The 24,645-nt window shown below is 33.9% G+C and overlaps 1 protein-coding gene and 1 pseudogene across 1 annotated transcript in view; one reads left to right on the plus strand and one right to left on the minus strand.

Moving 5' to 3' along the window:
• The window catches only part of LOC106876157 (uncharacterized), a 301,548-nt gene that overhangs the window by 128,420 nt on the left and 148,483 nt on the right, over positions 1–24,645 (plus strand). The window contains exons 43-57 of the mRNA XM_089355802.1: positions 1,302–1,475; positions 2,243–2,416; positions 2,902–3,075; positions 3,531–3,704; positions 4,830–5,003; positions 5,242–5,415; positions 5,644–5,817; positions 6,191–6,364; positions 6,735–6,908; positions 7,228–7,413; positions 8,938–9,108; positions 9,452–9,625; positions 18,561–18,740; positions 19,071–19,244; positions 20,960–21,133. Of these exons, the coding sequence (XP_089211928.1) occupies positions 1,302–1,475; positions 2,243–2,416; positions 2,902–3,075; positions 3,531–3,704; positions 4,830–5,003; positions 5,242–5,415; positions 5,644–5,817; positions 6,191–6,364; positions 6,735–6,908; positions 7,228–7,413; positions 8,938–9,108; positions 9,452–9,625; positions 18,561–18,740; positions 19,071–19,244; positions 20,960–21,133 (2,625 nt within the window). The remainder of the gene's footprint in view (positions 1–1,301; positions 1,476–2,242; positions 2,417–2,901; positions 3,076–3,530; positions 3,705–4,829; positions 5,004–5,241; positions 5,416–5,643; positions 5,818–6,190; positions 6,365–6,734; positions 6,909–7,227; positions 7,414–8,937; positions 9,109–9,451; positions 9,626–18,560; positions 18,741–19,070; positions 19,245–20,959; positions 21,134–24,645) is intronic.
• Positions 14,367–14,485, minus strand: LOC128248442 (5S ribosomal RNA; annotated as a pseudogene).

Genomic DNA, 24,645 nt, shown 5'->3' on the forward strand with positions numbered 1-24,645 from the left:
CAACAATCTTTATGTGTCCATATTATCATTTACATTGGATGCAAAATGGTCTAGTACCAATCTCAAAGAAAGGAAATGTAAACACTAAACATTGAAAAACTATGTTTATCACTTATTGTAGCTATAACCTACAACAAAATATTGATTTTAAGAATCCACTCATGTTTTACTACAACTAAGAATCAACCAAACTGGTTTTCCTCCTTACTGACGGTATCTAAATCAGAGCCTAAATGTCGCTATATAATATTCCAGGCACCATCGTAGATGCAATCAAAATTCTCTATAAAAACACCATCACTCAGGTTTTATAAATTGCTGGTAATGCAAGTTATTTGAAATCTTGGCAGGAGTAATACCTCTTAGTTGTTCATTGTAGCCTCGGACTACTTATGAATTGCAGCATCTAATGCAAAAGAAACAGACGTAATGCTTCAACTGTAATAATTCATACAGACAATGCAAATTGAGAAAGCTAGGAAATAAATCGAACGAGACGTCAATGACGATAAGACTGAGTTTATTGTTTTCAACCATGCGGAAGAAGACATTAAATCATCAAAGGGTACAAACTTCTATTGCCTGGGATCATGGACAGAAAATTCAAAGAGAAACAAGAGAGTAAGAACTAAATTGGCATAATCAGCAATGAACAAGATATCTGTAAGATTGCAAAGAATTCTATTTAGTAGGCTCAAAATACAGTTTTATAAGAGAAACTGTGGAAAACATATTGGTATTTGTATCTGAAAGCAATAAAAAGCAGGTTAAATGGAACATATACCAAGATGTTAAGAAATATCATTCATTGAAAAGCATACTATATGGAAATTAGCTAATATTGTTAGACTTAATTTTATGGGACATATTTGGCAAAGAAAAGACGTAGTTGTACATAACTATTAATATGAGGAACAGTACATGATAAAAGAGGCAAACCTTGTTGAATATATGTGGAGCAGTTGCTGGATGGCAGTAACATTGGAAAAACTGTGTTGCAGAGATGATACAGAACAGGGAATTATGGAATCGACTGCTCACTGGAATTCAACTGTGCCCTCAACTGAAACATACATACATATCATTCTTCCTCTTTATCTCTCACTATTCCACCCCATCTGTCTCTCTTGCTGTTGCTAAAATGCAGATATCGCGATTTTATTACATTGAAACAGGAAATAAAACAAAAACAAACGGACAAATCGATTATAATTTATTTGTGTTTAACTACATTACGCTTAGATAGGGGTTAACATACTAAAATGTTTTTCTTTATATACACTCTTATTTTTAATCATCAGCTACAAAAGCTCCTGATGTATTGGTCAGTCAACTGAAAAGTGCTACAAGACAAAAAGATAAGACAGCTCTAGCAAAAATTATCATTGAATGCGAAGAAGCAGGTTATCCAGAGATTGCCAATGATCTTTGGAAAGCTAGAGAAACTCTCCATAGTATTTGTGGAGAATATGGAGGTTAGAGCATATTTTATTTTAGGAAAACATATTTCATTTTATATTATATATGGTTAACTAGGAAGTTGAATTAACTTTTATTTTGTTTTCTTTTGGAAATATAGTCATACAATTTTAAAACGGAAAGACGATATATATAAATTATTTTCTAGATTCTCTTTTGAGCACTAGCTCCTTAGCATACTTCAGTGCATTGTGTGTAAATAACATTCTTAATACCTTTCTTGCATAAAATTATGTTCGTTCTAGTTATTTGTAAATTAACTATCTTATAGAATATTTATTTTTCTAAATGTTTCTTATTTCTTCATTGCCCACAAAGGGCTAAATATAGTGGGGACAAACAACGACAGACAAACGGATTAAGTCGATTACATCGACCCCAGTGCGTAACTGGTACTTAATTTATTGACTTCGAAAGGATAAAAAGCAAAGTCGACCTCGGCGGAATTTGAACTCAGAACATAACGGCAGACGAAATACCGCTAAGCATTTCGCCCGGTGTGCTAACGTTTCTGCTTGTTCGCCGCCTAAATGTTTCTGAAAACATTTTTCTAAATGTTTCTGAAAACAGAAGTATTGCAAAAGAGATTATATCACTCTAATAAAAGAGCAACTATAACAGATTACATATAAAAATAGAAGAAATTTCTATGATCTATTCTCTGATACAGTATCTGAGAAAAACAACGAACATAAACAGTGCTGCTTTATATAACGACGATAATGTGATATATGTTACTGACTTGTATATATAATATTACCAGGGAGTCAAACTCCTCAACTGCTTGCTGCTAAATTGAAGAGAGCTACTCGAACTAAAGACAAATATGCTTTAGAGAAAGCTATCAATGAGTGTGTGGCTTCCGGATTTCCTGAACTGAAACTTGAAATAGCAAAAGCAAGAAATTTCCTTTTCAATCTTGAAGATGATGGTAGAGGTTAGATATACATTTTAAAATTAATTATCAGCTAAATCTGAAAGTCGTTTTTAAAAGTTTGTAAAAATAGACATTTGAAAAAATATTTATAAGTATTAAAATTAAATAATAACAAGCTTTTATTATATTTTATATTTTCATTTTGTTTTATTCTCTTAAGGAGGTACATAAACTTAAATCACAATTGACTGCATGTAATCCGCAATTAAATTTAACAATAAAGCATATAAGAACATAAAATAAAATCAAAATGTGTGGCAAAAATGACACTTTTCTATATTTAACAAGTAAATAAATACGAATCAAAGAAATATTAACAAACAAATATTGCAAAAAATACTTTTATTCTTATTATGTACCTAAACGACATGTATATACGTAGTCAATAACGTTGTATGCAATAATCGGATAGCATGCATCAAGCTAATGCCAGCTTTTAGTGCATGAATTATGTTACCTTAAAATTATCCATATTTGATTGGTAGGAAGAAATCACCGGGATATTTTGCGGGACATGTTATTGATGTCTATGAAAAGAAAGAGTCCACCAGAATTAAAGAAAGCAATTGAAGAATGTGAAGAAGCAGAATATCCAGAGCTCAATGAAGAGCTACGAAAAGCTCGAGATCTTCTGGAGAACTTGAGTGGTAGTAGTGGAGGTCAGCATGAGTTCATGCTATTTAGAAAATTAAGATATTACAGTTTATTTCTGATTAAGTCTTACTAAGAATTAAATTGTTTAGTAGTGATTGCTTTTAAAACTGTCGTATAATATACACATTTTTTAAAATGAACATCCGTGAAAATTTAAATGTAAAGAAGAATTTCTATATACGTACCTAATTTATAACTAAAAGTAATTCACCATAAATTTCATTATACAGAGGGAAATATTTGATACAGTTTAGCTAGTTTACCTATTTTGAAGAAGAAAATGGAAGATATCCAATAAACTAAACAATTTTATGGGAAATTCTATAAATAATTGCACACACACACACACACACACACACACACACACACACACACACACACACACACACACACACACACACACACACATACTCACAAACACGCACATATGATTTTTTTGCTTTAATTCTGTGGTTATTAGGAACAAAGACACCGAGAACCCTACTTAACAGACTCATAAAAGCCATGGAAATGAGAGATAAAGATGCTTTGGAAAAAATTATAAACGAATGTGTTGCCTCAGGATTTCCTCAACTGGATGCAGATATACAACAAGCCAGAAATATTTTGGATGTTCTTGAGTTTGGTTCCGGAGGTTAGATTTGTATAGAGTTATTAATATAATTACTGTGTTGAATGCATTCTATTCTGGATGGAAATATTTTAAACATGGCATATGCATAAAATTACAAATGCTTAAAATTACTTTCAGAAACTAATATTTTAAGAATTATAAAAATATCTTAAATTTAATTAATTGATAAAGTATTTTAAAATTACATAAATACATGTACACACGCACAAATATATATGTACATTTCCCCCCTTTCCCTCTATGTATATATATATATATATATATATATATATATATGAATGCAGTGTATGCCAGAAGATATAGGTATATATATATATACATATATGAATATATATATGTATATACATACACATATATGTATATATATATATATGTATATATATATATATATATATATATATATATATATATATATATATATATATATATATATATATGTGTGTATATATATACATATATCTATATATTTGTATATATGTACATATATGTATTTATATACATATATCTATATATATATATGTATATATATACATATATTTATATATATGCATATATATACATATATGTATATATATGTATATATATATATGCATATATATATATATATATATATGTATATATGGATATATATATATGTATATATATGTATATATGTATATATCCGTGTATATATATTTATATATATATATGTATACATATATTTATATATGTATATATATTTCTGTTTATATGTATATCTATATATGTATATATGCACATATATATATATATATATATATATATATATATATATATATATATATATATATATGTATATATATATGCATATATAATAATAACAACAACAACAACAATACTAATAATAATAATAATAATATGTATAACAACAAAAGAATGAGACGTCGATGTTTGTAGAAATAGAGGATTATTTTACATGTTATAAATAAGAGCAAACAGCAAACGGTTGTTATTATGATACTCAGACACACAGGTTCTGAATATGAATATATTTAATATAACTCTATGTCCATCAGTTTAATGACTACAATATAACTAAAATATTTGAGTGCAAATTTTGTATAAAAAATAAATTCATTCAAGTTTGGTATTTCTTTTTGGCTGTAGAGACTATTCCGTCTCAAACTTTGCGCAGTCAGTTAGAAACGGCTATGGAAGAGAATGACAAAGATAAACTAGAGAAAGTTATCCAAGACTGTGAAAATGTACTCTATCCTGAATTAAGTCTTCCACTGAGTGATGCTCGTGATATGCTGGAAATAATGACAGGAAGCCGTGGAGGTTGGCTTCCTTTGTATATATTTTATTAAACTCTCTATTTGCCTATGGGTCATTATATTTGACTTATCGAGTTTCTAATTTTGTCGTACTAAATCTATCTGTGTGTCTCCATATAGTTAATTTGTTATTAAATATTGAGTAAATACGTGGAAACATATATGTGGGGAATGATATGGAATAGTTTGGAAACATAATTTAAAACGGGTCTTTTCTTTTATTATTTTGGTAATGCTAATAGGATCCAAGACACCAGAAGCTCTTCTTGATAAACTTAAGAAGGCTGTTTGGCGTAAAGACAGAAAGAAAATAGAGAAACGAATCAATGAGTGTGTTGCAGCAGGGTTTCCCGAATTAGATCATGAAATTCAGAAAGCTCGAGAATTATTGGAAGAATTAGGTGAAAGCTATGAAGGTTAGCTAGCAATCCTTGAAGCATAAAAATTCACAGATGTTTTTAAAATGATTGCTGATTTTTCTTTAAAACAAACTTGAGTTATATGTGTTATTTTTAACAATTAATAATATTTCGGTATGTGAATATATATCTTTACCTTTTGTGTGATAATTATCATAGTGAAAAATTTATTTTATGTTCAGAGGTGTTGATTTGCTTTTGACAATTATGTCTTGTGTAATTTAGGAACAAAATTGTCCAATGCACTTCGTGACAAACTGAAATCTGCCATGAGACGCAAAGACAAAGCTGCTTTGGAAAATGCTATAATGGAATGTGAAGTAGCTGCTTATCCAGAACTCAGTTTTTACTTACGTCGGGCTCGCGAGGTTCTGGAAAGTTTGAGTGGAAGCACTGGAGGTTACCATACGTTAATTACTGTAGTTTGTCGATTGTTGATTATATTATTTTAATAGAATGATTCTCTGTATTAACCTAGAACTGATCAATCAACGAATTATATAATTGATAAATGTATTAAATTATTAATACAGGAAAATACACCCACCTTTTGTGATAATTTTATCAATTACATTTAATATTTATGTGAGATAGTTTCAGTAAAATATCGCAAACATTAGGGATAACAGCAGCTGATTTATGAAAACTGATAACAATAATACATTAATATCAATTTCTTACATAATTATAACTATAAGAATAATGATAAATGATAGCGTTTGTAATAAATATAGAAATTCCATTAGTTTTGATGATTGGTGATTCTATGCAGGGATAAAAACATTTCCAATACTCCTTGACAAACTGAAGAGAGCAATAATGAGAAAAGACAGGGCAATTTTGGAACGTGTTATTAATGAATGTGTGGCAGCTGGGATGCCTGAACTTGATCCTTGTATTCAGGAAGCACGGGAATTGCTTTCTACTTTGAAAGGAGCGTCTGGAGGTTCGATCACTTTCATTATCACATTAATATATAAAAGCATTTAGAAATATTATTAGTTTATTGTAAATATATAAATTGTGAAGCATTGCAAATATATTCCTTGGAACGACGTACTTGAGAATAAACTACTTTATTTATGATATATGAAAGTAATCAAACTAGACGCGGTTTATATCAATTCAAAAAGATGTATCTTTTGTAAACATGTGCTAACGAATAGTTTATTTTAAATTTTCTTTTCTGATTTCATAACGTTTTAAACAAATGTAAATTCGTCAAATGTGTAAAATATATCAAATTTACTAAGTTATACTAATATTTTTTTGATATATTGCTGTGCACTTATATAATTCTCTGTTTTGATTGGTAGCTATTAAAAGTTCTGGCGTGTTACGAGAACAACTGATAACAGCCACCAAAGAGAAAAATAGAGGAAAATTACTTGCTGCTATCGAAGAATGCGAAGATGCTGAATTTCTAGAATTAAGTGCATATTTGCGAAAAGCCAGGGAAACATTGGAAATGATGGGTGGTGGTGCAGGAGGTTAGATATGAAGATGCAAACTATTTTATAATCATAAAAAATGTTAATCCTAGTCACGCCAAAAATATAATCGAAATCTACACATTTTCTATCCAATAACAAATATTTATAGAACCTCAACTACGTTATCCTTTTTAACTATCTCTAGAACTTAATTCTTATCTTAACGGGCTTATATTTCGTTTGTTAATGGTTATGTGAAAATATGTTCAATTTTTCATGGAAATAGACATATCCTTTGAACAAGCGTGTTTTGTGTTTTCATTATAGTAATGAGCATTTCTGTAATTTTTTAAAAAAATGTTTCTTTTGTTATTAGGATACAAAACTGCCGATACCCTGCGAGAAAAGATAGAAAATGCAATAGCATTAAAAGATAGGTCGATTCTGGAACAAGTTATCAATGAATGTATATCATCTGGCTTCTCCGGATTGGATGCTGATATACAAACAGCCAGAGATCTCTTACACACTTTAGAATTTCAGGATGAAGACATAGAAGAAGGTTAGCTCCGTACAGTAAATCCCACCCCCAATGTTTTGTAAAGAATAGAATTTACTGGGACTGTCAGTTTTAATGTTACATTTTGATCAGAAGTTGTCTTAAAAAAAAAAAAAAGCTTTTACACATTTTATCGCCAGAACCGACTAAACTATTTCCAGCAAATGTTCAAGTCTAGTATTTCGATATATTCAAATAAATTATATGTATTAGGATTAAATTCTTAATATTTTAAACATATGTACGAGGGTCAGTTGTAAAGTTCATAAGTTGACCAAGATACTCGAATGGAATGTGACAAAATGAGTCACATAGTCCCCCTTTGCGGTCCACACACTTCTTCCATTGGTGAAGAAGATTTCATCCTGTTGGTTAAGAAAGTCATTAACAACAGATATGTCGTCATCAACACTGCGATACTGTTTATCAGTCAAGTGTTTTGTTTTTTCATTTGGGGGAGCAGATAATAGTCAGATAGAGTTAAATCAGTATAACAGGGTGGGTTATCAACCATTTCAAAGCGACTGTCACTCACAGCAGCTATTGAAAACAGGGACTTGCGTGTTGGAGCGTTGTCTTGACGAAACAAGACCCCTTTCGGAAGTTTTCTGAACGTTTGATATTGATAGCATTCCGTAACCACCTCAGCGAGTTGGCATAATAAACGCCATTGATGGTGGGGCCCTTTTGCATCCTCCAAAAAACTGAGAACATCATCTTCCCTGCAGATGAAACTTTGGCCTTCTTTGGAGCAGATAAGGATTTACACTGCATAGATTGTCTCTTTGTCTCTGATTCAAAGTGATGAAGCCAACATTCATCCTGGGTTTGGAAAAGTCCAAGGAAACTAGGTGATTCTACCTTAAACAATGTCAGATTTTACTGTGATGTGATCAACCTGATGTCCTTTTGATCGGGTGTCAGAAGGCGTGGCTTCCACTAGCAGAAACCTCTGTCATGCTGCCAAGTTCTTTGTACAGTATATTCTCAGCTATCGTATGGAATATGCTAATAGCATCCATCACTATGTGATGAACACGATCAATGTTTTCCTCAGTGGTTGCAGTCGCAGGAAGTCCAGAACTGGGTCATTTCAAGACTCTCCGTTCCTCTCCTAAATTCAGATACCTATTTTGCACCATTAATAACTCTGCTAAAGCTGGAACATTATCCCCTAATATAGCAACTAAGTGAGCATGGAAGTCTTTGGGAGGCTAAACACTTCTGCACGTATTTGATAGCACTATGATGCTAGATTTCGTCGACTTCCAAAAGAAGTCGCTTCTTTGAGCAGTCAGATGTCAGTTTACCTGGAAATAAACAATGCAGTTATTAATAAAATGAATTAAAATTAATGCATGCAAGATTTCACAACTCTAGCATCACTCCTTCATAGCTAGTCTCTGAACTTTGTAGCTCACCCTCATATTAACAACCAAACATATTTATTACTGAAATACATACTACTCTTACTATTTTTTATTAAAATTAGAATGTTAATATTATGAATTCTGTTTTCATTACTAGATGTTAAGTCTCCCGAATCATTACGCTATGAACTTGAAACTGCGATGGAGCAAAAAGATATGGGCAGTTTATTACAGGCCATAACTGAAAGCGAAATTAGCGGATATCCTGAATTATCGAGTACTTTACGTCAAGCTAGAGATGTTTTAGAAAGCATCGGTGGTGGACGAGGTCAGAACTCTGCTAAATTGCATGCCTTCTATAGAATCTAGTAATGTTAGTAGATTGGGTGGTTGTATATCCACTAAATAATAGACGCGCAAATATTTTGATGACTATTGTTAAAACAATGAAGTTGTTACCAATATGCTTATACTAGGAATTTCCGAAAAATAGTTTTTTTGTATGTAATGATAAACTTTTAATGCCTACAACTCTTCGAAATATCTAATAGGCTGATTTTCTTATGCTGTCACTTCCGTCAAATATGTGCATGTATGTGTGGATTTTGTAAACACCGATATAAAAATGAAAGAAAACTGGAAAACTAGAATTTGTATCTAAAATATTCTAGGAATGAAATCTCCTGAAATTCTGCGCGAAAAATTGAAAGACACCCTCAGTAAAGGAGACAAGTCTACCATAGAAAATGTGATTGTTGAATGCGTCGCTCACGGTATGCCAGAACTGGATTCCGATATACATAAAGCAAGAGAAAAGTTAGAAAAAATACGTGATATATCAAGAGGTTAGCATATTTGCTGTTTCACACGATTCATGTACACTATGGGATTAATTGAAATTAAGAATATTACATTATTTACTTACATGTAACAAATAAAGGCAGCATTACAATTTCTAATTAAATATCATTTAAATATCATTTTTAAATACCAGTTTGTGCTTACTGAGAATTTGGGAAATAAAAAAATTTCATTTCTCGCATGTAGGAGTAGTAGCAATTCAGACTCAGAAAGGATTAATATATGTTCTGGAAAACGTAGTCTTTGAGGATAATTATGATTGCTAACATAAGTATATGACAACATATCTAAGGAGAAAGAACTAATTTATCAAGCCAGTGATTGACTTGTTCTGTTTTAGTGAGAAGGCGGCGAGCTGGCAGAAAAGTTAGCACGCCGGGCGAAATTCCGGCGAGGCCGACTTTGCGTTTCATCCTTTCGTGGTCGATAAATTAACTACCAGTTACGCACTGGGGTCGATGTAATCAACTTAATCCATTTTTCTGTCCTTGTTTTCCCCTCTATGTTTAGCCCCTTGAGGGCAATAAAGAAATAAGAAGCGTTAGAACGCCGGGCGAAATAATTAACGGTATTTCGTCTGTCTTTACGTTCGGAATTCAAATTCTGCCGAAGTCGAGTTTGCCTTTCATTCTTTCGGTGTCGATAAATTAAGTATCAGTTACATACTGGGGTCGATCTAATCGACTGGCCTCCTCCCCGCCAAAAATGTCGGGCCTTGTGCATAGAGTAGAAAAAGTACTGTTTTACTGAGCCAATAGACGTAATATGTTTCACCTGGTCGTCGTCTTCATCATCATCATCTTCTTCTTGTTTGTATAATTTTAGTTGAGCTATCTTTTTGTTGGACTATCTTTTCGTTTGGCTTCTTAGAAAACACTATTTTCTCTTATTAAACACTGCTTTCATTACTCTTTAACAAGAATAACATTAACAGTGACTTCGAAGTTTCGTCCAGCTAAGCCATCATCGGACTGTGATGCATTTAAATTAATTTTGGCTTTATATAGTCTCTGTTTCTCAGCTATGTTGGGTGTAGCTGCATAGTATTGATTATTAGGTTGTAGAGTAGGTTGTGATGGAGCAGTGTTATGGAGACATTTTTTCTTGATTAAATTTATGGTTATGTTATTGTTCACGATTTATTCATGCGTGTAGAACTTTGTAAGCAGGTATGTATATTTATTCTCTTAATAATAAAATCAAAAGGTGCATGTGTTAAGAAGATATGTTAGCATGAAGCTGTCTTGGAGACTTATATGTTGGATACACATTTGATATCATATAAGCTGAGATACATCGCAACTCTACTTGGTTAGTGTCAGAGCTCGCAATAAAACTATCAGTGCACATCTTCCTAGCGCTAGATGTGTTATCTCAGGCCAGTTCTAATATATAGACGTGTGGTTGTCTTAGAGTACTCGGTTTCTAGGCGTTTTAAGAATGATATTTCCATGAGTAATTTACTCCAGCTACTGTGTAATAGCATCAAATGAAATAATCTATTTTCTCTTTTACTTAATACCTTGTTCTTATTTAATACACATGAAACAGCTGTATATCAAAATTAAGTTTAAAATGCTCAATTCTTGAGCACACGTTTGCAACGCCAAACACAAAGCTACTATACACCAAGTCAAACACCAGACTACTATACACGTAATGGAAAGTTATTTGTTTTCTTACATGAAAGATGAGGTTCTGGGCCATTTCAAGCGACTTTTCATCTTGGTAATGGATATTCGGTTCGCGTGTATTCATGCATATATACATATATGCATACATACATGCATACATCCATCCATCCATCCATCCATACATACATACATACATACAGACAGACAGATGATTGCTGTCTCTTTGTGCTTCATCGTTTTCAAGGGCATTTCTGGCTTTCCGCCTGTGACCTCTCAAATGATTTTGCAGACCTGCACAGTTTGAAACGTATGTGACAGAAGAAAGTTGTGACTTACTGTGCGTTTCTAACTGGTTAGGTCTGCAAATATGACCACTCCTTGATTGCTATAGGGCATTCGTTAGATGGAATAATAAATGAGGTCACCATAAAGCGACACCTGTACGTCACTGGATTATAGTGATAAACGCTTTTATAACTCGAGTACCACTCTCTGAGTCTCTGTGATTAGTATTTAGTGACCGGCCGAACCAATATGACATGTTATCACGTGAAAACGCAGATTTTACATCACAGTGTCCTTTTCCTAGAAAGATGCTGCGATAACAGCTAGGGGTCTCTCACTCCTGATAGTTTTATTGTTGTAAAAATCTGTAAAACTTTCCAGAAGTTTATCATTTAAATATAAATGAGCATGTCTAGATATGTAAATATATCCATGAGAATACATGCATAAAACATACAAAACTGCACATACATACATACATACGTACATACGTACATACATACATACATACATACATACATACATACATACATACATACATACATACATACATGTATGTAAAATGATTACTTTCTCGGGTCAGAGAAGACAGCAGATTTGCCGTTCCAAGTGATTTCAGTCAGTGAAATGAATCCAATATTTCGATTGGCTTTCTGTGGAGGCATCCACATTTCGTATCATTATATCATAATAGAGTCTAAATACTGTGGTAAAAATTGAATCTGTGAAAAATAGAAGTTTGAGTTTGAGAAGATATGGTTCCACAGGCACCCGTATGCAAAAGAACTTGCTTGGTCTAGTTATTAAGCTATTCAGGCGGCGAGCTGGCAGAATCGTTAGCACGACGGACAAAATGCTTAGCGGCATTTCATCCGTCTTTACGTTCTGAGTATAAATTCCGTCGAGGTCGAATTTGCCCTTCGTCTTTTCGGAGTCGATAAAATAAGTGCCAGTTGAGCGCTTTGGGTCGATGTAATCGGCTAGACTCCTCCGCCTTGTGTCAAAATTTGAAATCAATATTATTCAGTTATTAAGCTCCTTATTAAGCTCCCTAGATATAATACCTCCCAGGTACACAAAGATAGTGATGTGGCCATCTCTTTGTTTAGAAAAATATTGAATATAGCAAATAATCCGTTAGGGTGTACATATTTTTGTATCGTCTGAAAATCAATATTTCGTTCATATCTTTGAAAATGTTTTTTGTTTTGTGTTCAAAATTTGTATAAGGTTTGCAGGTATAATATATTTTATTCAGTATAAATTTCGTTTGATTTCCTTTGATATTATCATAGTAATGGCAATTTTATTGAAAACTTTTAGGGGTGTACATACTTCTGGGAGATACTGTATATATATATATATATATATATATATATATATATATATATATATACATATATATATATATATATATATATATATATATATATATATATATATATATATATTTGTTTCTAGTTTCGTGAGTGAAGCGATGTATGTGAAAATTAATGTGGTCAAAATTAGTTTGCTAACAACACAAAGGAAAAATGGTGGTAGAAGAGGTGGGTACAAAGAAGGACAATAGGAAAGAGTATATTAAAAGAGTGTAAGTGAGAAAAAATGATGATGGCGGTAGGTTTCCTGGTTTCATAAAGACACTTCTTCTTTGGGTTTTGTTAGAATTACAATTTTATTGAAGTTCATATAACAGATAATGTCATATTCAAATCAAAATTTGTTTTGGTGTTGTGTTTTCTTATTACTAATCAATATTCTTATACAGGATGTGTATTAAGGACGTAGAAGTAGCCGTGTGTAAAAAAAAAAAAAAAAGAATGCGAAAAGATAAAAGTCCTTGCCGATATTAGATATGACCGGTTTCCCTGGTGCATATATTTCCGGTGTAGGGGACGCCGGTCCGTCGCAGGATAATTCCTTTTTGCCAGTTGAGTGGACTGGAAATGAAGTCTTTTGCTCAAGAACACAACTCGTCGCCCGGTCTTACCCGTGTGTATGGGAATAAATACATTATATGTAATATTTATATGTATATGAATGTGTACATGTATGTTTGCATGTGTATGCGTGCATGTATGTATGTGTGCATGTATTTATGTTTGTGGTTGTATGTGTATATACACATATATGTATATATACATAATTATATATATACACATTGTGCATAGTATATCATAAAATATGCATTAACTTTGACTATTGATAAGCGGACATACACACTTACATGTATAGATGTGAAAGTGTAGGCATGGAAGTTTATATCTAGAGGTGTATTTTTGTATATATCCACGCAAGTACGAATATCTGTAACTGGCATATACATATATGTTTTACAGGTGTTTGTAGAGTTAGAATACAAACATTATCACTCATGTAATACTCTCTTTACTCTGTTACTTGTTTCAGTCATTTGACTGCGGCCATGCAGGAGCACCGCCTTTAGTCGAGCAAATCAATCCCGGGACTTATTGTTTGTAAGCTTAGTACTTATTCTATCGGTGTCTTTTGCCGAACTGCTAAGTTACAGGGACATAAACACACCAGCATCGGTTGTCAAGCAATGCTAGCGGGACAAACACAGACACACAAACATACACACACACATATATATATACATATATATGACGGGCTTCTTTCAGTTCCCGTCTACCAAATCCACTCACAATGCTTTGGTCGGCCCGAGGCTATAGAAGAAGACACTTGCCCAAGATTCCACGCAGTGGGACTGAACCTGGAACCATGTGGTTGGTAAGCAAGCTACTTACCCCACAGCTACTCCTGCGCCTATAGTAAATATGTGTGACGCTAACAGCACCTAGGTTTCCCAAGCGGTCACCCATCTAAGTATTCACTTGGATCGACGTTGCTTAACTTCGGTGATCGGACGAGAACCGGTGCTCTCAACGTGATATGGCCGTAATCAATACATAATTAATATATAAAATATATAATTAATTACTTTGAATGGGTTGAGGTAGCAATTTCACGAGGAAATGATTTTATTTCTATTTCCTGAATGAGCGGTTTATTTATCTCATTAAATTATGCATATTTCATATATCAATTATGTAATGATGATACGGAAGGTGATATTTGTATTTTAACTTTGGAAAGAGCTGAAGAACTTAATGTTGAAATTTTGAAATTCGGTGACATTTTTGCTATTTAAATATTTTGCTCAAAAATCATCGGACACAAACTTAGGCTAAACCCTCTCTCTTGTATATAATAAAGGAACCCTATGTATAAACACAAATCCCAGTAATGTATAAAATACCCCACATTGAGATAAAAATACGAAAAGAACTAGTTATAACTTAGTATATCAAAATTCTACCTATTCTAAAAACAGGAAAACCGGTAAAATAAACATTGCTACTACAAATCTCAAAATTAAGAAAACTAACACGGTATCTTTCTATGTTGAAAGATTTCATATTTCCATTAGCACCCCCCACCACACACACACCAAAAGAAAACAACAAAAAAGCAATCATAAAAATAATGTTTAATTCCAACACTAGAAGGAAACGTTGTAGTGGTATTAAAAATATAAACATTTTGAAGGAAAATAACAAATTGACACTACAAAGAATACAAGTTTACAGGAACCTTGAGAACACTTAGCGAATAAGCCCGTCAGTAAGTGTCGAATATCCACACATTGAAAGTCAGTGTATCTTAGGTAATGTAATATATAAATGCAATGTCATAGCACAAAGTGACAATTGATATTACGTAGGCGCCGTGTCTAAGCATGATATGCATAAGCACATTTAAAAACAGAATATTTGCAAGGCACCCGCAAAAGCGGAATATATACATTATCAAAATGTGGTTTTCAATCATCTTATATTTCATGATTCAGTCACAAACTAATTTCTATTCACTGCAACACAGTCATCTTACACTGCGAGATAGCTTCTACGTTATAAGATTAATCCAGCATAAATCAAATTACGCTCATTCCAGTATTCTTGCATATTTGTTGGCTATTGTTGAAGATGATAAACTGAGGAACTTGACGTGGTTAAGTCAACATAGTACCTGATTTCTTCATAAATTTTAACGCTGTTTTTGAGTGCTTAGTATTAAACGAGCGGTGCTATTAGATGAAAAAATGATATATAGGAAAATTAGATATAACAGAAAAATAACATAAATTGGGGATCAAATTCGTTAATATCCTTCATTGATTAACAAAAACTGCTCGGAGGGCGGTTTCACTGTAATGATAATAATGCAGATACATATTCATCACAACACCATTAACGATTGTATGAATAAACATAATACTACTATTAATAGTAGTATTAATGATAATAATATTAACAATATAGGCGCATGCGTGGTTTGTTTCTTGACTATAACATGGTTCCAGGTTTAATCCCACTGCGTGGCACTTTGGCCATGTCTCATCTGCTATCACCCCGGACGGACCAAAGTCTCGACTGGATTTGGTTGATGGAAACTGGAAAAAACCTGCGTGTGTGTGTGTGTGAGTGTGTGTGCGTGTGTGCGCGCATGCGTCTTTGTGCTTGGGTTTGTCCCACTACCACTTGACCATCGCTGTTAACTTGTTTGCGACCCCGTCACTTAGCAGCTCGGTAAAAGATTCTGGCACAATATGCGTTTCAAAAAATTACTACTGGGATTGATTCGTTCGACTAGAAACCTTCAAAGCGGCAATCCAATGGTTTCAAATTTTGGGACAAGGCCAGCAATTCCGGGAGCAAGGGATAGTCAATTATATGAACTCCAGTGTTCAACTGGTGCTTATTTTATCGACCTTAAAAGGATGAAAGGCAAAGTCGACCTTGGCGGAATTTGAACTCAGAACGTAGACAGACGAAATACTGCTAAGCATTTCACCCGGCGTGTTAACGTTTCTGTCAGCTCGCCGCCTTAATAATAATATTAATAATAATAATGATGACGATGATGAAAACTGAAGACAGAAAGAGTAAGAACTTCACAAATAAAATCATTAAAAATGGTATATTCGGGTGAGATATAAAGCCAAGCTCTTAAGAGGCCGAGATCAAATTACATTGCAGTTGGGTTCACTTTAACAGTTTATACTTTTGATGAAAATTTTAGTTACAGAAGTGATTAGTACTAGATTAGATTAGTTGGAATTTCTTTTTCTATGTCTATGCCATTATTTGATGAGTGAGGAATCGCGTAGTTTTAAATCTGATCATAAAACCCTCTTTTCTGTAGAGTTTCATTGTAATACGTAGTTTTTTTCGTTGGAAAGAATCTTAAAGAAATATTTTGAGCAAAGTTGTTTGTGATATTCCTCGCATTTATTCATCTAACATAGTTATTCGATAAATATTTGAAACGGAATGTATTTAGCTTCATGTAAATTATAAAGTAACATCTGAGAAACTTTTTTTTAAATGCCGCTAAGCAGTTATAAGAAGACATAAATTTCTGAAAGGGATCTAATGTTTTCTAAGCAATCAGTAAATTCTAGATTGAGATTTTTAGTAGAAGGAAATCATCATCTCCATATATCCATATAATCTCCCGTGAACGTTATAAAACTTTACAGTTAGGGCTTTTACCACACACACACACACACACACACATACACACACACACACACACACACACACACACACACACACACACACGCACAACACACACACACACACATATATATGAGTTCATGAAATTGCTTATGATGACCAAATCTTTCAATCCTGCACTAGCAACGAAAGGTTCAGTTCTTTCACTTTTCAAATGCCAATAAGTAAAAACGTAGTCACTTGCTAGTTTCCAGTGTTGTTGGTATCTCCAGAGTTTTGATATGTGTATTTTAGTTTATGGCTGCCGTGGATAAGTGTAATAATCGAAAGTTCAAAGAAATACATCCATTATTGTAGTTCTGGGACAGTATTGTAGATGTTGTTGAATTGGAAATAGACGTTGGACCAAATATTTTAACTCCTCAAGAGCATTACTTCAGAGTAAAAAACCATTAAAGTAACAACACTTCTATTGAATAGTCTGCAACGTATATTGGATTCAGTTCTACTTTAAGTAAAAGAACTACCCACATTTATACACAAGAAAACACACAAAAACATGCATGCATAAATATAAATCGTAGAAATCTATTGATTTTGCGTGAAACTGGATGTGGAAAGAAAATATATTCATTTAAATAGCACGATATTCTCTATGTATATTTTGTTATAGAAATTAGCGAAAGTTATGATATTATTTGTTCTATCAAACAGTTCTCTAATCAATCTCCTTATTTCATCCCTGTTGCTTTGCCTCATCTAGATTTCGTTAATTCTCGATGTGAAAATCTGATCAACAAATTATTGCTGATCTATAATGTTGGTGAAGATACAAAATTTTTATTTCACATTTAGATGTCTGATTTATATGTCTAACCACTGGAGTAAAACTGAAAGCGCACAGTGCAATAATAATTTATTTGATGTTTAAAACTGTGATTGCAAAAATTACTTATCAATATCCTTGTCAATTAAGTAGTTACGGATTAAATACGAAAATTGTTATGAAATTTCCTGCTCAATTAAAAATAAAGACATAAATTCAAGAATATATCAAATGGATTTGTCTGAATTAGAGATTCACTTAAAAACTAAAGAAAGTTGATTCAGTTAAATTTAATAGAAAAAGATGCTTTGGCTAATGATATTGGCTTGGGCACCACTTTACGTTAATCTCATTACATCTATGACTTTCAGTTCCGAAAGAATTGATTCGCTTTCTAAAGTATCGCTATGGAATATTACTGCCACAAGCTGTCATTAGTGTAATCTATTTGTATAATATTTGCGCGCGCGCGCGTGTATGTGTGTGTATGTGTGTGTGTGTGCGTGCGTGCGTGCGCGTGTTTATATGCATGTATATATGTACACACACGTTCGTACATATAAGTCTTTATATGTGTGAAATGATTATGCAAATGTAAACAAATATCTAAACAGACATTTATTATGGTTGTTAGGACCAAGTCTTCCCACTCCTGACGCATTACGTGAAGAACTCAAGAAAGCGACAAGACAAAAAGATAAGCGAGCTTTGGAAAATATTATTGATGTTTGCGAGACTACCGGATACCCTGAACTTGGGCCAGACCTTTGCAGAGCTAGAAATACATTGCAACAGATTGGAGGTGGTCGAGGAGGTTAGATATATTTCTGTCTCATTTTTTCGGCAACATAGCGAAAGTAATTTTCACGAAATTCTTTTATATTCTACATTGAAAAGATATGTGCATGTGTTGTTGATAAAAATATATTTGATATAACATATGCATGGATTGTGAAATCAAATTTGTCGATAAAAACAATTTGCTTTTAATATTTGTTATCCTAAAAAGAGAAGTTAAGATGTTGATAATGTAGATTTTTCATGCACTTCATCCAATCGTGATGTCACTTCTGTTTATCCAATCTGAATCAATAGACTATTTAGAGCTATTTTCTTCAGTTTTGTATGTACTTTCTATTCTTAGGATCACTGTCTCCAGACATAATAAAACGAAAATTAAAAGATGCCATGAATGAAAAAGATAAACGAAATCTAGATCGAATTATTAATGAATGTACTGCAGCAGGTTTGCCAGAGCTAGAAAATGATTTACAAAAAGCCAGAAGATTGTCAAACATCCTTGGAGGTGGTACTGGAGGTTAGAATGACTATTTCTCAACCTAAGTGCATGAATAAATTTCCTTAGACATCTGTCGGTTTGCAAATTCCCAATCGCATGTTTCGCATGTCTGCAAATAACTTTCCTACGTGAATACAAAATTGAAATGATATACTTCAAATTGTTTTATAGCATCATATGTTAAGACAGTAATAGGAAACAAAACGGAATGAATATTGTTGACATTTCTTATAACTTTTTTACCACTATAAATTTTTGTGTCTTCCTATTATTTACTCCAAACGCACCCACAAACACGCTTATGTACACATGCACACGCATGCCCACAAACACACACGCACATGTACACATTAACCAGCGTAAACTATAATACAGTATACAAATATCAACATTGTACGCGCATTCACACATACGCACATACCATAATGTGTGGTGTAAAACATTAGAACTTTGTATTTTGATCTTGTGCACATGAACTCTAATCCACCCTTTGATAATCTGAGTTTAGTTTTTCCACCAACTGGCATTTATGTTGGGAAGCATGGACTCTGAATAAATCTGAAGAAAATATAATCAATGCGTTTGTGGGTGTGTAGGAGAATGTTACAAGTCTCTTACAAGGATCATTAGATAAATGAAGTAGGGAAAAGACAACTCCTGAACATTGTGGAAAAACCAGAGGCTCATCTATTATGGCCATATTTGAAGAAGCAGAGGTCTGGAAAGCATTATCATGGAAGGAAGAGTAGAGGGTAATAGATCAAGAGGCAAGTAAAGAACAGTAGTTGTTGGACAAGAGTGGCAAGGCAGCTAGAGAACTTGTCGTGTCATCAATGCGCTGCAGGCGCACGATACATGATGATGATGATGATGATATATAATTGTGTGTGTGTGAGTGTAATGTGATCACGTGATCGACCAGGCTATTGGATGCTGTTATACGTCGCTGGTCACAACGCACTTTACATCGTTTTTGCTTTCGAATGGTATCACTCCGTTGTATGTATATAACGTAACATAAGTGGAAAGTAAAACTGTAGAGGTAGTGGAGAGAGAATCATTTTACAGGTTCAAGTTAACAGTTGAGAGATAAAAGACAGCAGACGCTGGAGGTCCGGTGAGTAGTTGCAATAAGGTTAAAGGCAGAGAACCTTGTAGCTAACTACTTCAATACAATAGGTCATTCCATAATACCTCTTAGTCTATGGCTTCTTTGAACATCATTGGTCTCCACACTCAAGAAATCAAGGAGTAACTTTTCATAATCAAATTTCTAATCATGCCACCAACGGTTTATATGAATGTTTTCCTTTCTACTCGATCACTTCCACTTAATTCAGGAATTCCATTTTTATTCTTCAGTGTCCACCTCACCATATTTTTTCTAACCACCTCACCCTAATCAGCTTCTCATCCTCTTGTCTTTTCTCTTTCCCTTCCCGCCTATTACCTATTTTCTCTCCCTTGCAACATTCTGTCTACGTTTGTACACTTATAATGTTTTGTATTCGCTATCAACTGCAACCAGTCGTTCAAACACAGATGTAAATCTTTCCAATTTTTCCGTCTTTTCCTATCTCTCATTTTAATCCTGATGGACTATAAAAAATATACCTGCTTTTATCTCTGATTAACTTATATATATGTATAATACAACACACACACACACACACACACACACACACACAGATTTCTTTGTATGTACATGAATATATATAATTTCAAATTTAAAGATGTTAAGTCTCCGAACGAACTACATGATCAGCTGAATATGGCGATTAGGAAGAAAGATGTCGATACATTGAATAAAGCAATAATGGAATGTGAAGCCGCTGGCTATCCAGAGCTTGATGCTGACATCCGCAAAGCCAGAGTTGCACTGAAAAACCTTGGTGGTAGTCGAGGAGGTAAGCAGTCAAAGTGCAGATTTTTTTCAGTTCATCGCATGATATAATATGGATATTTTTTCCGCATGATATTTTAACAATGTGTCTAACTATATATAAGATTTCTCAAAAGTAAATTTCATCACGCTTGTGATTGTTACAAAGAATTTTTTTAATCATAGTTTATCATACTATTTTCAGTGCTCTCATTATTCATACAACGGTTCACAAAAGTTTGAAGAGTGAAATTATTTCTGGAATTTACGACTAACGTGGTCATTATTGATGTCTTTTCTGAACGATATTCCAAGGAAGTTTTAGAAATGTCTTATAGATGAATGAAAATATTACATCATAACAAAAACACGCTTTCATCAGATCATCGTCATCATCATCAACATCGTTTAACGTCCTCTTTCCATGATGGCATAGGTTGGATGGTTTGACTGAGGACCGTTGAGCCAGGAGGCTGCACCAGGCTCCAATCTGATCTGGCAGAGTTTCTACAGCTGGATGCCCTTTCTAACGCCAACCACTCCGAGAGTGTAGTGGGTGCTTTTACGTGTCACCGGCACGAGGGCTAATCAGGCAGTACTGATAACGACCACGCCCAAATGGTGTTTTTTACGTGCCACCTGCACAGGAGCCAGTCCAGCGGCACTGGCAACGACCTCGCTCAAATGTTGCTTTTCGCATGCCACCGGCACAAGTGCCAGTAAGGCGACGCTGGTAACGATCACGCTCGAATGGTGCTTTTTACGTGCCACCGACACGGACGCCAGTCAGCAGCCCTGACAACGATCGCGCTCGGATGGTGTTCTTAGCGCTCCACTAGCACGGATGCCAGGCATGCGGTGTTATCGAATTTGATTTCGATTTCACTTGCCTCAACAGGTCTTAACAAGCAGAGTTTAGTGTGCAATGAAGGAAAGGTACGCATAAGTGGGCTGGTCAAACCACTGGCATGGGACACGGGTTATGGTCTCACTTGCCGGGTCTACTCAAGCACAGCATATTTCCAAAGGTCTCGGTCACTAGTCATTGCCTCGGTGAGGCCTAACGTTCGAAGGTCGTGCTTCACCACTCCATCCCAAGTCTTCCTGGATCTACCCCTTCCACAGGTTCCCTCAACCGCTAGGGCGTAACACTTTTTCATACAGTTATCCTCATCCATTCTCACCACATGACCATACCAACGCAATCGTCTCTCTTGCACACCACATCTGATGCTTCTTAGGTTCAACTTTTCTCTCAAGGAACTTACACTCTATCGAGTACGCACACTGACATTACACATCCAGCGGAGCATACTGGCTTCATTCCTTACAAGCTTAGGTATGTCCTCAGCCGTCACAGCCCATGTTTCACTGCCATGCAGCATGGCTGTTCTTACACATGCGTCATACAGTCTGCCTTTTACTCTGAGCGAGAGGCTCTTTGTCTCCAGCAGAGGTAGGAGCTCTCTGAACTTTGCCCAGGCTATTCTAAATTCTAGCAGCTACACTTTCAGAGCACCCCCCCTCCCGCTACTGACTTGGTCACCTAGGTAATGGAATCTATCAACTACTTCTAGTTTTTCTCCCTGGAATGTGGCAGAAGTTGTTCTCTGCACATTATCAGTGTTTATTGTTCCTGAGCATCTGCCACGTACAAATCTATCTTCCCAGTTAGCCTTCCTTTGATATTGCTGCACCTCTTATGTGTCCATAGCTTACACTGGGTACATCTTATAGAGTTTCTACCTACGAATTTTATATACAGATCGAGCAGGGCCGTCTACCTGCCTTCCTATTTATTAGGACTTTGGATTTAGCTAGGTTGACTCTAAGGCCCTTCGATTCTAATCCTTGCTTCCACACAAGTGTGTATGTATATTATATATATAAACACGTATATATGTGTGTGTTATATACATACCTATACACACACACACACACACACACATATATATATATATGTGTGTATATATATATATATGTACATGTATATCTATATATATATGAATATATATATATATATATATATATATATATATATATATATATATATATATATATATATATATATATTTACTAGAAACAGGTTTTAAAAAAAAGACTATACACGTGGTATAAGTAGGGGGAAAGTAAAAAAGAAACAAAGAAATTGCACTCTAAGTATAAAAGTAATGAATTTTTTAAAATAATAACAAAGATTACATACAAATAAATTATTTGAGGTGGAATTAAGAAGTATAAAAATCATTATCATGAGTCAATATAGAAAGTCAAGAAAGTCATACCGGTTTCGTCATCGCTGTTCACTGACTTTAAATCAACACCGATTTTTTCAAACGGTATTTGGTCTAATAGTACCTGAGTGAAAAGATTGCATGCAAGGGAGGTAAGCAGTTCTGAAAGTGAAGCAATTAGTTTAATATGGTTAATAGAGTATGAATGGTATATAAGATGTATGAGGATTAGCGGGATTATTGGCATTAGTAAGGTTAGTAGTATCCTGTATTAAGCTGTGTATTTATGTTAAACTGTGGTTGATATTTATTAATGAATGTTGCCTCTTTGTGGGGGCATGTACCACAGTTAGGCCACCCGCATTTTTCCTCATTGGTTCCGCTCGGTTTCAAAATAATGCTCAGCAATATCAGTAGCAACATACTATTTTAATTAGCATGTCAAAAAAAGGAAGTTGTATTTTGCTGTGTTCCATACGTAATTCCCTGGACGGTAGAAATTGTCTGGGATATATATTATTATCAATAATAAAGAATATGGAGACTCGTACATCCATAAAATTTATTTTATAGTTATATACAGCATATTATCATGATCTACACGTGTTTCCGCTGCAGCGACTACTCACAGTCGCAAATGCAACCTTGCGTTATTGTTGGTGTGGCTTCATCAGCGTTCATCTTGGAGGATAAACAGATGGATGGATCTTGATGAAGCTGCACCGACAATAATGCAAGGTTGTATCTGCAACAGCGAGTAGTCGCTGCAGCAGAAGAAGGTGTAAGTATATAACTATAAAATATATTTTGGTGATGTACAAGTCTCCATACGCTTCCTTATTAACAGTTACATATATATATATATATATATATATATATATATATATATATATATATATATATATATATGTGTGTGTGTGTGTGTGTGTGTGTGTGTGTGTGTGTGTTTGAGAGAGAGAGAGAGAGAGAGAGAGAGAGAGAGAGAGAGAGAGAGAGAGAGAGAATAAGTTAAAAGATAACTTTTTGAGGAGTTCAAAAAGAGGAAATATTTCTAATAAATATTCATCATATCCAAAAGATAGCCTGCGAGAGCAAACTATTAAAATATGAAAATACCAAGTAAAAAGTTCCTTATAAGCATGTAGAAGATAAAATCTTATATAAAACACTATAAACAATAATAAAAATGGAGAAGAGATGTTAAAAGTTCAAAATTGAATTTAATATCCACATACTATCGTGGGAAAGGCAATACAAATATGTTTTTATTTACAATTTCTATCAACAAGTTTTTTTAACGGTA

Source organism: Octopus bimaculoides, chromosome 7 (genome assembly GCF_046866305.1).
Source record: "Octopus bimaculoides isolate indiv1 chromosome 7, ASM4686630v1, whole genome shotgun sequence".
NCBI lineage: Eukaryota > Metazoa > Mollusca > Cephalopoda > Octopoda > Octopodidae > Octopus > Octopus bimaculoides.